This window comes from Eucyclogobius newberryi, unplaced genomic scaffold (assembly GCF_026437365.1).
Source record: "Eucyclogobius newberryi isolate DKJ021-1_F unplaced genomic scaffold, fEucNew1.0.hap1 SCAF_1, whole genome shotgun sequence".
Lineage (NCBI taxonomy): Eukaryota > Metazoa > Chordata > Actinopteri > Gobiiformes > Gobiidae > Eucyclogobius > Eucyclogobius newberryi.
The window spans coordinates 15,874,290-15,888,746 of record NW_027315723.1 but is presented as its reverse complement, the minus strand read 5'-3'; the positions used below and the strand labels follow the sequence as shown (position 1 = coordinate 15,888,746).

General features: G+C 41.0%; 1 protein-coding gene and 1 pseudogene across 2 annotated transcripts; one reads left to right on the top strand and one right to left on the bottom strand.

Annotated features, from left to right (window-relative positions):
* The first annotated feature begins 453 nt into the window (after positions 1–453).
* Positions 454–9,018, top strand: dnpep (aspartyl aminopeptidase). Of its 2 annotated transcripts, none has more exons than XM_072437030.1 (15): positions 454–558; positions 982–1,069; positions 2,065–2,153; positions 2,584–2,697; positions 2,775–2,900; positions 3,479–3,603; positions 3,678–3,762; positions 4,056–4,163; positions 4,384–4,461; positions 4,593–4,673; positions 4,846–5,006; positions 5,676–5,715; positions 5,799–5,900; positions 6,047–6,214; positions 8,875–9,018. In XM_072437030.1, the coding sequence occupies exons 1-15, from the start codon at positions 553–555 to the stop codon at positions 8,923–8,925; spliced, it is 1,422 nt and encodes a 473-aa protein (XP_072293131.1). In that variant the 5' UTR covers positions 454–552; the 3' UTR covers positions 8,926–9,018. The 2 variants fall into 2 exon arrangements, with proteins under 2 accessions (XP_072293131.1, XP_072293205.1); XM_072437104.1 differs by lacking the exon at positions 454–558 and adding an exon at positions 606–694.
* A 1,522-nt stretch (positions 9,019–10,540) lies between these two features.
* Positions 10,541–14,457, bottom strand: LOC140363324 (mRNA export factor GLE1 pseudogene; annotated as a pseudogene).

The window sequence follows — 14,457 nt, the reverse complement described above, 5'->3', positions numbered from 1 at the left end:
CCTCGAGAAAACTGCTGTTTTGCTTTTGGGCGTTACAAAAATAAATTGAATTGAATTGAAAAACATGTAAGTGTAACAAAGCACTGAAAAGTCTATAACCTCTACAAAATATTTTGTACTGCAGTATTATGAGAAATTTGACCTGACATTTACCTATTCGCCCTTAATCCGTATTAAATCAACTAGTATTTACAAATGTAGTCTAGTAGTTTGATAGTTTGAGCTGCAGTTACTTTTTTGTTATAACATGACATTTGCCTATTATGGAATAAACTGTTATCTTATTTTAACTTTTCAAAATGTGTTTTTTATTTATTTATGTAATTATTAGATTAATTATATCTCTAAAATGTGCTTATTTTGTCCCGAATATGATCTGACTTCCATTTACCATCGTTACTTGTTGTCATGTCTCCATGGCAACACCACGCGTGTCCAGCAGGTGTCGCTCTGTTCCACGCTGTTAAATCTCAGCAGAAGAAGCCCGTATGATCACAGTCACCCTGAGCTCGCTCTTCTCGCGCTGGACTTCGGAGTTTGAGCAGGGGATTAATGCAGGTAAGAGCCATATAAATGCACATTCTGTCTGCGGCGTGAAGAGCTGTAGTTTGGCTGTAGTTTCTGCCTTGACCTTGGCTTTTAGGTGGAAAAACAGACGGGAAATGTGTCCGAAAAGCGGCGTTGAGGCACACAGGTTTGCATTCAATATTAGCCCATCTGCGGACAACCCAACGATTTAACTCTTCAATGAGGATTTCAAATGAGCTATTAATTCCAAAGCCTTACATATCACTGTACAACTTGTATTACTTGAAGTTTCCTGATCCATGCGTTGTCACAGTGTGTATTTTATTCACTCTTGACTGACATTGTTGCATTGTCCGACAATGGAACTACGGTACTTCCTCTTAGCTAGCTTGCACAGACTTCTTGTTTCGTTTCTTAAAATACATTCGTCTGTTTTGACTTTTTATCTTCCAGGCTCTGATCATGAGCTCCAAAGAGGCCGTGCAGTCCTCTGCCAAAGAGTTCATCCAGTTTGTCAACAAGGGAGTGTCGCCTTATCATGGTAATAATGCAGAAATAGAAAGTATTTTCCTACTACTCGTGACTTTCTTCTATGCAGTCAATATATTGTTAGTGTACATTATTTGATAATGGATAGTTAGATAGAAGTTTATAGTAATTGCATTCATGTTTATTAAGTGAATTAGTTAACTTGATTAGTTGTAATGGACTTTTAAGCTTGAATATGCCTTAACTTTCTCTAAATTGATTATCCATCCTAGTCTTATGTGCTTGTCTCAGCATTAATATTCACTCCAGACTTTGAACCTCCAGATAAGGGCAAGTTTAATTGAGAGGAACTGGATGTTTTGCTCTTGCACTTTGAACTCAAGCCTCTACTGTTATTGTAAGAAAATAATAATTGAAAAACTGTTCTGACTGTAAGCTTGAAATAAATAGTTTTCTTCGTGTTTCTTTAGCTTATGGTTACTAGTTAAAGGTGGTATGGACGATTTTTTTCAGCAAATTTTTTTATCATATTTCCTCGTGGCGTGGATAAATCATTAGTCCTGCCACGTATCAATCATAAAACGCACCTACCGCTCACCTGCAGCCGCGTGCGGTACGTTTCCGCGTGCCTAAGCGCATGGATCTATCATAATATAGTTCCCTCAGTGTACGGGGCAAAATGAAGACGGAGAAAGACAGTTCGAGCTGACGCAGAAGTGGACAGAAATCTACGGGAGACGAGAGATGCGATGCGCTCCGTTGCGCTAATAAACAAACGCACGTGTGTGTTGTATCAGTCCACACGGGGGAGTGCGCATGCGCACTTCCGCCTGAGTTTCTCAAATCGCCGAAAAATCGTCCATACCGCCTTTAAGACCTGGTTTGAGTCTTATTGCAGTCCTTCTTTGTCGTTATATAGACAGTTTAGTTCATTTAAGGTGGTATTTGTAAAGCTACTCTGAGAGTCACTGGTATATATTACATATAGTGGTTTTTCAGTTCTTAGTTTATCAATGTTTTGTGTTTTCGATTGTTTTTTTTGCACAGTTGTTGATGAGTGTAAACGGCGACTGTTGGCGTCTGGATTCATCGAGCTCAAAGAGTCGGAGCAGTGGGACATCAGACCCTCCAGCAAGGTACTGCTAATCCCATTTATGCTGTATACAAATATTAATTTATTATAAATGTTGATGTAAATCTCAACAAGACATTCTTAAATTTACCATCAACCTATTTTGAAGGATGCCATGATTCATTTACATATTACTGGTATTGGCTTATGATTGGATAAACAAACAAACCTCCAATCTTCTAAATAACAATGACATTTCCCTATGTGTGGACAATAAAAGAATATATTATCTTATAACAGCATAAAATGATAAATTTGTACACATTTCTGGAGACATTTATTTACATATTTATATATTTTCACAAATGTCTGATTATTGTCAACCATAATCCAAAAAGCTGTAAAGCTATTATTTTGTCATGTCACACAACACAAATGTTTTCCACGAGAGTGTACTGTAAAAGCAGCTCTTTGATTCAATTTGTCTGTTGCAGTACTTCGTGACCCGTAACTACTCCAGTCTGATCGCTTTTGCTGTCGGGGGAAAGTTTCTACCTGGAAACGGATTCTCAATGATTGGCGCTCACACAGACAGCCCCTGCCTCAAAGTGAGAAAGACCCCGTTTGTGCTCAGGTCTGTGGGGTTTCCTGGGGAATAATCATTTAAACTCTGCCTTTGTTTCAGGTGAAACCGAGGTCCAAGCGTTCGAAGCAGGGCTGTGTGCAGGTGGGAGTGGAGTGCTACGGAGGGGGAATCTGGAACACGTGGTTCGACCGAGACCTCACTGTCGCTGGACGGGTTATTGTCAAGGTATAGTCCTGATTTAGACCTAGTTTATTCCAGTTCATTGTCCTCACTATGGGAATATACACTTGATTAGTTCTAAATACAGAGGAAAAGGCCACCATTTGAATGTTTTGGTTAGAGAAATTCTGGCGCTGTTCCACAAGCTTTCTCCGAGCTAAAATGGACTCTATGTTAATGTGTCAACCATGGCAAGAAAAACCTCCCATGTTCCTACATTTCATTCAAATCATTCCATAAAAAATGGAATTCTTAAACACTGTTAATCATTGGGCATTAAGACATTTACTGCTCGTCTGTCCCTCGAGTGGGGAAATGTGAGCCTTCTGTTATGCAAGCTTGGAACTCTCACTCTACTTTATATAAATAGAATAAAGGGCAAGAATCCTATGAACATTTTCTGTGCTTTTAAATGTAGGTCTGTTTGAATCTTTCTTAAATGTCTCTTGTTTATTGTAATTGTTTTTATGATTTTCTGCAATTTCCACTTTGGCCCCGGTCAGCCTAAATGGAGATTTTGCTCTCAGTTGGGTTTAATCTGGTACCTATTTAAAGGTAAATGCATAAATAATGTATGTCTCCAGAATGGTGGTCAGCTTGTCCAACGCCTGGTCCACGTTCCCCGTCCCATCCTCAGAATCCCACATCTGGCCATTCACCTCCAGAGGGACATCAATGACTCCTTCGGGCCCAGCAAGGAGAACCACCTGTCTGTGCCCTATGCTACTTTATTTACGTACATACAGTAGTACACCTCACATTAAACTTCTATTCTTCCTGCAGAGTCCCAATCCTGGCCACAGTTGCTCAGGAGGAGCTGGAGACGGGCTGCGTTTCATCTGGAGACGCTTGTGCTGCCAACAACACGGTAAAAACTGGAATACTATGCAAAATACTATACATTTTATTTATATAGAGCTTTTCAGGAGTCTGTCTGGAGCTCCCTTTTTATTTTTATTTTTTGTTAAATGGTTAATTAATCAATATTGAAAGGTGTAAATTGCCAATCTGCGCCAACAGCCCCTCCAACCACCACCAATCCCTCGCACATGGGCAAGCTTAGTAAAGTGTACAACAACAACAATATAACCTGATGTTAGGTCTCACTTTTGTATGTATCCACTCTTAGAAGATGAAAGTATTTAAAAGTCTTGTTTCCAGGCGGAGAAGCACCACCCGGCTCTGGTGAAGGTCCTCTGCTCTGAGCTCTCTGTGGAACCAGATCATCTGTTGGACTTTGAGCTGTGCCTCGCCGACACGCAGCCGGCTGTGAGTCTGACACGAGGGCTAGGCCTGGTTTAGAACCCGATTTAGGACCTGATTTAGACCATGTTCATATTTGGTTTAGTCCTAGTTTAGATATAGGTTTAATTTTAGACCTGGTATAGTCCTGGTTTGGGCCTTCTTTTATCATGGTGTAGATCTGTACAACACAAGATTTTCTAAATACATTAAATGTGAAATTAAATGTAACCCGTTTCTGTTTCAGGCTTTGGGCGGAGTTTACGAGGAATTCATTTATTCTCCTCGTCTTGACAACCTGCACAGCTGCTACTGCGCCTTACAGGTGACACACTGTACTGCACACATGCCACGTATTGACTTAAATGTCACTGTGGAATAGGTTTGGGAATATACATCAGGTTTCAAAACAAGTATATTTTCAGTAAAAATGTCGTAACAATAACTGTCCTTCAGGGTTTGCTGGAGTCCTGTTCTGGAGACTCTCTGTCCAAAGATCCAAATGTCCGAATGATCGCGCTGTACGACAATGAAGAGGTGAGAAAGGACTGACCTTAGCATCACATTTAGTGTCGATGTCCACAATATTAGACGTCTGACCGTGACTTGACTGGTGTATTATATACTTTTAGCAGAATGTCGATGAATTTTAAACAGTCAAATTTAGGGCTCTGTGTGTTTGTAACCTGCTTGTGTCTGCCCCCTGTAGGTGGGCTCAGAGAGTGCACAGGGCGCCCAGTCGAACTTGACCGAGCTGATCCTCTCCAGAGTCTCCTCGTCTTCCTCAAACCTCACAGCGTTTCAGCAGGCAGCTCCTCTGTCCTTCATGATCTCCGCGGACATGGCCCACGCCTGCCACCCCAACTACACGTCAGCAACACCTTTTTGTTTTTGTTCTTTAAGCCTGAGACTAAGACCTAAACACAACAGGTTGTGTTTTAGAAGAAGGGCAGGGGCCTAACTCTTTGGGAGATTTACTGTTGACCTGGTTTATGGTTCATATCTCGTAATTACTCGACGTATTCACATGATTCACATTCACACCCACTACAGTGAAATTTCCCCATGTGTGGACAATAAAGGATCTTACGTTTTGAATTTCGTGGTTGGTCCTGTGGCCTCTGCTGAATTATAAGCTCGGTCACTATGTCTCGAGGGACCCCTTGTGAGCCCCGCCCCCGTGTCTGACATGGACATTTTGGAATATATTTTTAGAGTATGAGTATTTTTAAAATGTTGCTTTCAGCTGAAGAAGGCTCTGCCGCGGGTGTTTAGTGGCACTTTAAGTATACGGCCCCTTCCCTCCACCTGAGATGATCAAATTATTTTTGTTTCTTTTAGAACTTGAACACAACCTATTACTGTATTACGTCAGTACTATGATGGGCCTAGACTTGAGAGTGTAACTACAGTCTGACGTGTTATTGAAGTAATTTAAAGTGATAACATTTAATTTAATTCCACATATTGAGTAGAGGTGTGTATGCCATGGAATGGGAGATGATGCTCATAAATGTGTGTATTTTTGGTCATTTTCAGGGAGAAGCATGAAGAAAACCATCGACCTGCTTTCCACAAGGTCCGTTTGTGAATCATATATCATTCTATTTAAATGTCTCACTTTTCTTAAATCTAATTTATCTGTATTTATTGTCTGTTTAGGGTCCTGTGATAAAGTTTAACAGTAACCAGCGCTACGCCACCACAGCTGTAACTGCAGCCATCATGAGAGAAGTGGCCAGTCGTGTGAAGGTCCCTCTACAGGTGAATAATGTCCTGAGGGAATCCTCTGCTCCGTCCGACCCTCTCCTCTGCATCGTCTTCTCCGACTGACCCTCTCTTCTGCATCCTCTACTCCCTCTGACCCTCTCTGCATCATCTGTTGACCTTCTATTTTCTTGTCTTGCCAGGATGTGATGGTGCGTAACGACAGCCCGTGTGGCAGCACCATTGGGCCGATCCTAGCTGCTCGTCTGGGGGTCCCAGTGGTGGATATCGGCGCTCCACAGCTGTCCATGCACTCCATTAGAGAAATGTGCTGCACCTCCAGTGTCCTTCAGAGCACCACGCTGTTCAAGGTAACCGTAAATAAATACACCCCTTTTTATTGATGATAATAAAACTGTATCAGGAGTTCTAATTTAGATCAAATCAATTTATTTTTGTAAGGCCCAAAATCACAACAACAGTTGCCTCTGAGGGCCACAGGGAGAAATGAATCAACAATGTCTGTGGTGGCGATGGAGTCAGACAATGTCTGTGGTGGCGAGGGACGATGTCCCAGGGTCCCTTAGACTCTCCTTCTCGGCCAGGAAAAACTACAAAAAAAACCTCTTTGGGAAAAAAGCGTAGAAACCTGGAGGAGTTCCAGTGAAGGAGAGATCCGACTCTCACAGACGGACACGAGGAGACTGGAGCTGGACCCACTCTTCAAGCAGATGAGGGACCGACTGAGGCGAACTGGACCCACTCTTCAGGCAGATGAGGGACCGTCGGAGGCGAGCTGGACCCACTCTTCAGGCAGATGAGGGACCGTCCACACAGGGCAGGGACCACTTCACCAGGGGAGGGGCATCTGGGTCCACAGGTCCTCAGGAGTGAGAGAAAGAAAAGAAGGCGGTGAACAGTTTGCAAGTGGAATCAAAAAATAAATATTGTTTGATAGCATAAGTAGTCAGAAGAAGAAGAGGATAGTGCTCAGAAGAAGAGGATAGGAACTAGATGTAGTATTGTTCTGGTTTATAGTGCTCCTCAAGGTATCCTCACAATACAAAACATACTCCACATTACGCGTCGTTACTGGTTCTTAAAAGGCCAACTTAGACATTGAGGATGTATCAAACTGTAGGTCCGAATTACCCTTCTTAGTTATTCTGGAAAACGTTCTCTTAACATCCAACCAATAACAAACCTCATAGTACCAAATCTGCTCTAGGTAAAGCTCGTCCTCACATCTGACTCTGGATCCTCAGCCGTGATAATTCTTTGGGTTTAAGTGCAACCTTTGACACTATTGATGACCAGATCCTCCTGAAATGTCTGCAACAGATAGTTTGGTTGTCGACACTGCACTGGCCCATCACTTTCCCCTGTGGTCTGCCTCAAGTGTCCTTAACAGGCATCTTTTGTTTTCTGTAGACACTACATTAAGTACCTTTTATGCTGACGGCACTCAGCTTTATCTCCCGGCTCAATCAATGACTTGACGTTGTCCACTCTTAATGCCTATTTGGCAGAAATACAAAGCTGGTTATGGTTAAATATGATAGGCTATTTTATTTGGACTCCAAACTGATCGGATTTTGGACCCCTCAATGCAAATTTGCCCAATTTTATGAAGAATGTAGATCAGGCATGTCCAAACTATGGCCCGGGGGCCAAATGCGGCCCTCAGACCAATTTTTGTTAGCCCTCTGGCTTCCTGCTAAGTTGGTCCAAACAACAAAAAGTAGTACATTTTACTGGAAAATTCAAGCATTTTGATGTTACACCAACCTTATGATTATGTTCCAAGTCTTATTAAAGGTGTGGAGGTATCGAAACTATGTCAAATGCAAAATTTCAAATGATTGTTTGTGGCTCTTTGCTCCGTATAAGTTTCAAAATGCGGCATTCGGTGAAAAAAGTTTGGACATCCCTGATGTAGATGTTCTATGAGCTCACTTTTGAACTTTGAGAAGACATAGCAAGAATTTGGTAATAATCATACATACTTTTTTTTTTTTTTTTTAGCCTATAGTACTGCAACTTGTATTCAGGTCTCCCACATCAGGTCAGTTACAGTCCAGAACACTGCTGCCGCACTGCTCACCGGTTCAAAAAAGAGAAAACGTATCACACCTATCCTTGCTTAAAGGAATAAGGATCTTTTTTCCGATTTGAGAACTCAAGCAACTCTTAGTCTCTTTTTTAAAAATAGCTTGCACACACTCACACAAACCTCATGCAGAAGCACGCAACATCTCAGCTGCTACACGTACGTTTGTTTATTAGCGCGACGGATCGCATCTCTCGTCTCTGCAGATTTCCGTCTTTTATTAGCTCGAATACAGTCTTTCTCTGTCGTCATTTTTGTACTGTACACTGAAGGAACTCACTAAACACACACCGGCATATCAACCACGCATGCGCAGCCAGGGAAACGTGCTGCTATCCTGGGAACAAGCCAGAACGAGCCTACATGTGTGCAGTAGGACGCAAGGGATGATTGACATGTGAGAGAACTACTCCACTGTCCACGCCACAAGGAAATGAGACTCGGATTACGTGTCAAAAATAGTCTATTATTCCTTTAACTCAACTGTTAAGATTTAAGAAAACACAATGATTTTTAAAAAAACATGTAGAATTTATTTTGAAATTGTTGCTCAATCACAAATTCACTCGTACCTCAGGACATCACTGATCCCCATACACCGCCACTCAGTAACTCTGGTCTAATCTATTTCTAGTGTGTCATTAACTTTTTGTCTGGAAATAAATTCAGTTATTTTTTTAGTTTGTGATGAAGTTGTGTTTATTGTCCTGATTCATTACTGTAAAACATAAGCAACTGGATTTGCTACATTTCCACAATAAATTTATATAAATCAATATACACTAGGTTAGCCAATAAAAACTGAGCCCTTAAAGCCGATTACAATAAATAACCTATTTTTTGACTGTTAATATTACATTTGAGTAAAGGCATCAGTGTGAGAGCGTAATACTATTTACTAAATATTCCTTTTTTTCCTAGGGCTTCTTTGAGAACTTCCCATCTGTTCGGAGTTCACTGGTCCTGGATTAAATCTGGAGAACAGCATTTTTCTCAAACTTCTCCACTGTATCCTCTTTATACGGCACATTCACTCTAAATGATGGAACTCTTAAAGCACTTAAATTGGCAATAAACTGAGAATTTTGTGACTGTCTTGTTTTTATTATGATAAAGCTGTCTTTGAACAACGGCGTTATTAAAGTCTATATGACAAGTTAAATGCCTTTTGTAATTATGACTTTGGTAGGGTAGCACCAAACTAAGTCATGAGGTAAATATTTATCATACATTTATCAAATTTGCAGTTTGTGAAGAAAATTTTAAACTTGTTTTCAGTTTGGGTGCTAGGTAACAGTTGTGGAAAAACTCGACCTTATGGTATGTCATATTTGCCGCCTATGTCCAACCAGCAAGTACAATTATAAACTTTAGTGTTTGGATACTTAGAAGGGGGCGCAAAAAACTCCGCCAAGCAAAAATTAAAGTGTGTGTGTGTGTGTGTGTGTGCGTGTGTGCGTGCGCGCGCGCGCGCACACAGAGCAGTTAAGATTCAAACTTGTTACTTCTGACTCTTTGGGAAAGACCATCGCTGGAGCGGGGGGGGGGTTGTACCCTCGAGCCTCAGCTGTGTTTAGAAAAGCCCCGATTATTTAGAAGGTTTTTAATATGTTGTACACTCAATGTTTTACTTATTTAGCTGTAGATGTGAAACGAGTCATTGGTATTCACGCAAATAAAAACATATTTTAAAATTAAAAAAAAAATCCCCCTCCACATTTGGTATGGTCCAACACCACGCTGCGGACGCAGAGACGTAAACACGTCCAGAGGAGCGCGCTCTCAACACTCTTGTACTGTTTATTCACGGAGCGGCAGGTATTCTCTATCATTAGACAGTCCAGGTAACTAATTATAACTCTCAAACTGATTAACCACCACGAGCTCTTCGGTGTTTAAGCTGCGCGTGTCTCGTTAACTTTATCCAAGGCTAACTCTGGTTTCGCTAGCATTAGCATTGTTCCTTGGCTGATGCATCAGTTCACAGGCTGTGGCTCTGGGTTCCTCTGGAGAACTTCACCAGGAGTGCTGCTTCAGGTTTCCTTCTTAAACAAAGTAAATGTGTGATTACTGACCTTCTGAAGGATTCTCACTCCTTTTGGACCAGGACGTGTTCATCTCTTCCTCTGAGGTGGACCAGAGCAATCCACAGGTCAGTCACAGAACACCACACCTCCCACAGCTCTGACTGGACTGCTTCCAGTGGATCTGTGTTCTACTGACTGCAGCAGACACGAGCTGGATACATGATTTATACATGTAGTTATTTATTTATTCAGATGATGGTCTATCTCTATTTGGAGGGGACTGTTACATACATGACATAACAATATATTATATCCCACATCATACAACAGACACGTGACAATAAACACATACCAATGAATAATGGTCCTCCTCTACACCCTGTTCCCCAAATATCCTCACCTTTATTAGTTTGGAATACTTCTGATACAAGTAATACATACACAGAAAATTGAGTAGAAATACATAACATGGTAATAATGGTACTGTATTACACCAATGGCAGGTACAAGAGGGGTTTGAATAGGGAGTATAATGAAAATGTATACAGTTGTATATATGTTTAAATACAATTTGAGAAACTGTTCTTTATCTTTGCAGAAGCATGTTTGGACTTGGCAGAGATGAAGATGATTGTTACACGTTTCTTCTCGAACTGGAAACTGGACGTTTTAGACTCAACTGGAACATGTTACAAAACGTCCATAATAACAGATATTTGTTCCATACTAGAAGAAGAATACCTTGTGAGTGTGTTTAGTCCCTTTGACTTCAGGATCATGGCTCCCTCTGGTGGCGCTTCACTGCAGTGTGTGGCTGATACCATGGACAGCTCCTCAGAAGACCGCACCTTGTAAACTCAACTGTAAATTAGTGTACGTATTAAGCCAATTTTGTATTTGTATTGTTTCTCTTATTTTTTATCTTATAGCTTATTGTTATTTTGATCCCTTAGCAGATTTACATTGTTTCTCTTTTTGATTTATTCATTGTTTTATGTTACACCAAATCACCAAGACAAGTTCCTATGTTTGTGAATTCTGTTCATTGACAATGGCAATAAACCTTTTCTGATTCTGATTATTTGTGGAAATGATTCATTACTCAAGGAACAAAAGGTCTTTTAATGAATGATAATGTTGTTGTAATAGACTCACCAGGACATGATGATCCATAATGACTCCAGACTCAGACTGCAACACTTTTCTGGACACATAAGAATAAGAGATGTTTCATGATGAGACAGGTTCAATAATAAACATGTGTCACAAAGTGTCCCTGGGCCTGTCTGTCTGTCTCTGCCTTCAGCTCAAACACAAACATGAGGACATGGACTTTGGTTTAGGCCTAAACTTTCATGTTTCTGTCCTGCCTTTTCCTGCTTCATTTAGAACACTATTTACCTCATGAAAACAGACTTTTTCCTCCCAATGCACTGCAATGAAGCAAGTACAATGTGTTCATATGTACATATTATGTACAACTCAAATACAAGTTAGAATGTCAGTGAACAAACACAAATCTACACATCTTAGAATTGATCCCAAACTAAAAGTAGCGCAGTTATTTGTATACTACTTCTACATCTGCTGAGCTCCAAATGTCATGTACAACTACTTTATCTGAATCTGAAATTCATCTAGTGTAAAGTACATTTTGAAGGCCTAGTGCAATTATTGAAATAAATATAAAAGCAGGACAGAAAGAGACATAGCGAGTGTCCCACCGACTGATGAGTCGGTGGACAAACCCAAATCGTAATTAAAAAAAAACTGAAGTAAAAGTACAACCTCCACAGAGACTGTTTACAGGAGCACAGTAAAAACTACAAACATTTCAGTACAAATACATTACATTACAGTGCAGTGCTACTACATTGTGGTACTTCACTAATGTGTAGTTATTTGTCATTAGTTGGGAGACAATTCCTATGTGTTTGAACTGCTCATATTGTATAATTTATATATGAAAATGTTTATTATAGTGCTGCCTTGTGGTTGAGAGGTTAAGCCAGCAGCACATATGCCAGGCTCCACGTGCAGCAGGCCGCAGTGTCATGAGTTCAAATCCAGAATCTGACAATTTGCTGCATGTCCTCCCCTCTCTCACTTCCCCGTTGCACATTCCCCTGTCCTATCCAATAAAGCCTACGGGCCAAAAGTCCTTTTAAAAAAGAAAATGTTCATTATAAAAGTGTATCAATTCACCATACGTATTTTAAAATGTATGTGGAATTTTAACAGTCTCAATATACCATTTAAATAATTGTTGTACTGTAAATATCTCTTTTAAATCTGTAAATGTTTTTATGAGTTTAACTTTGCCCCAGGTCACCCTTGAAAAAGGTCTCAATGGCAATGAGGTCTTTCCTGGTTTTTCTATTTATTTTTCCACAGAAATGTAGTAGAAAGTACAACATAAGATTATTATTGTATCCTATATATTATATTTTTTCATTGTAAACTGCAATATTGTCCCAAAACAAATTCAAATACATATTATGTACAATTAAAATACAAGTTAAAATGATAAGTCAGTGAACAAACACAAATCTACACATCTTAGAATTGATTGATTGATATGTATGTATATGTATATATATATACATATATATATATATATATATATATATATATAGCTATATATTTATTGTCTAGAGGAGTTTTTGTTTATAAGAGTTCTAATAAGAGTGTTTTTTAAACTTCCTATAATCTGTCCTTTTCCTCTGTATCTACCTGCGTTGTATCAATGAAATTTCCCCATGTGTGGACAATAAAGGAATATCTTATCTTATATATCTATATCTATCTATATCTATCTATCTGTATCTATATCTATAATCTGGTCTTTTTGGTCACATTAAATTGATTTTGTCATACAGAAAGTTCGAAGCTGGTTTAATAGTAACGTGTTAGCCAGTGGGAATGAAACACTTAAGTTTGATACTGCGACATTCCTAGATCCAAGTTCTCCAATAAAAGAAAATGAAAAATGGTACAGCCCTGTAGTTACGTGTTCTTTTCTTTCCTCCGCTGACAGTCAGTGCTCTCCCTCACTTTGTCCACTAGTTTACCAGACATTTTGCCAGCTTAATTATGTGTAATTAATGAAGACCAAAACTGGGTATTTTGACTTGAATAAAAAAAAAAATGAACAGAAATTAGCACGAGAGAGGACAAGGGTAATTAAACACTTTGAATTGAATCGCTTTTTAAATAAATGCATTTCTAAATCCAGTCAATACGTCTGGAGTTTTCAACTAAAAATACTAAATAAATTAATAATGATTTTAGCACAAAAACAACTCTGAGATAAAACTGGTATAGAAACAAAATCCAATCAAAATCTACCAATAAAATAACTGAAATTAATTGTGCTTTAAAATGAATTAAGTTAAAGGTGGAATGGACGATTTTTTTCAGCAAATTTTTAATCATATTTCCTCGTGGCGTGGATAAATCATTTGTCCTGCCACGTATCAATCATAAAAGCACCTACCGCTCACCTGCAGCCGCGTGCGGTTCGTCCCCATGTTTCCGCGTGCCTAAGCGCATGGATCTATCATAATATAGTTCCCTCTGTGCGTCTTCTGTCACGGCTTTAATCCTGGCTAAATATTCCTCTTTTAACAGCAGCAGGAGCTTCCAGAACTGGCCTTGATACAGTTGTGCCAGAGCGGTCCCGCACACCTCCAGGAAGTCAAAGAGAAGCGTGGCCGTGGCGTCTCTCTGCGGCTCCATGTTCAGCATCTGCACCAGCCACGTCCAGCCGCGGCTCAGACCGTGAGGCGGGGGCCCTTGTTTGGAGCCGTGGGGCCACCGGAGCTGAATAACGGCCGCGTAGAGCCGGATCATCCCCGACATGCGCTTCAGAAAACAATCGTCCGTCTCATCCATCTTGTAGTGCTCCTCCTTCCTTCTGCGGGTGGAGCGGGACGGAGTGGGGGCACAGCCGGTGGAGGTGAGCCAGGAACAGCTCGCCAAAGGCGGGGTGCTTCTCCCAGATCCCTGATGCCACCGCCGCGATCGGGAAGGCCGCTTCGAAGTGAGCCGCCACCTCCTCCTCGCCTTGTCTCACAAACTTCTCCGCAAGTTTGGAGCAGAAAAAGGGCATCGCCTGTGCGTGGAGCACCTCGGGCACGGACAAGCCCCACGACTGCACCGTCCCGCCGCTCAGGAGTTGGTCCAGTTTGTCAAAGATGTCCTGGGGGTGGGAGCCAGACGTGGAGGAGATCTGACCCACGGGCATCGCGGCCGCCTTCGTCAGAGTCAACTTCAGCCTCTTCATCTTGGCGTCTTTGGAGGAGGAGAACTCTTCACAGGACCGGGCCACGGCGGCCGTAGAGTCCTGGAGCTCTTTGTACCATTTCAGAGTGGAGAGTTCAGGTCCAACCGTCAGCCCGGTTCTCTTGGCCGCCTTCCTCCTCTGCGCCTCCGCTTCTCTCTCCTCGTCGACTCGGGCTCGTTGTGCGGCAATCAT

Coding starts and splice junctions, on each gene's coding strand:
- dnpep (XM_072437030.1), top strand. Junction 1,070..2,064: donor GGGAGTGTCGCCTTATCATG/GTAATAATGCAG, acceptor TTTTTTGCACAG/TTGTTGATGAGTGTAAACGG. Junction 2,698..2,774: donor CAGACAGCCCCTGCCTCAAA/GTGAGAAAGACC, acceptor CCTTTGTTTCAG/GTGAAACCGAGGTCCAAGCG.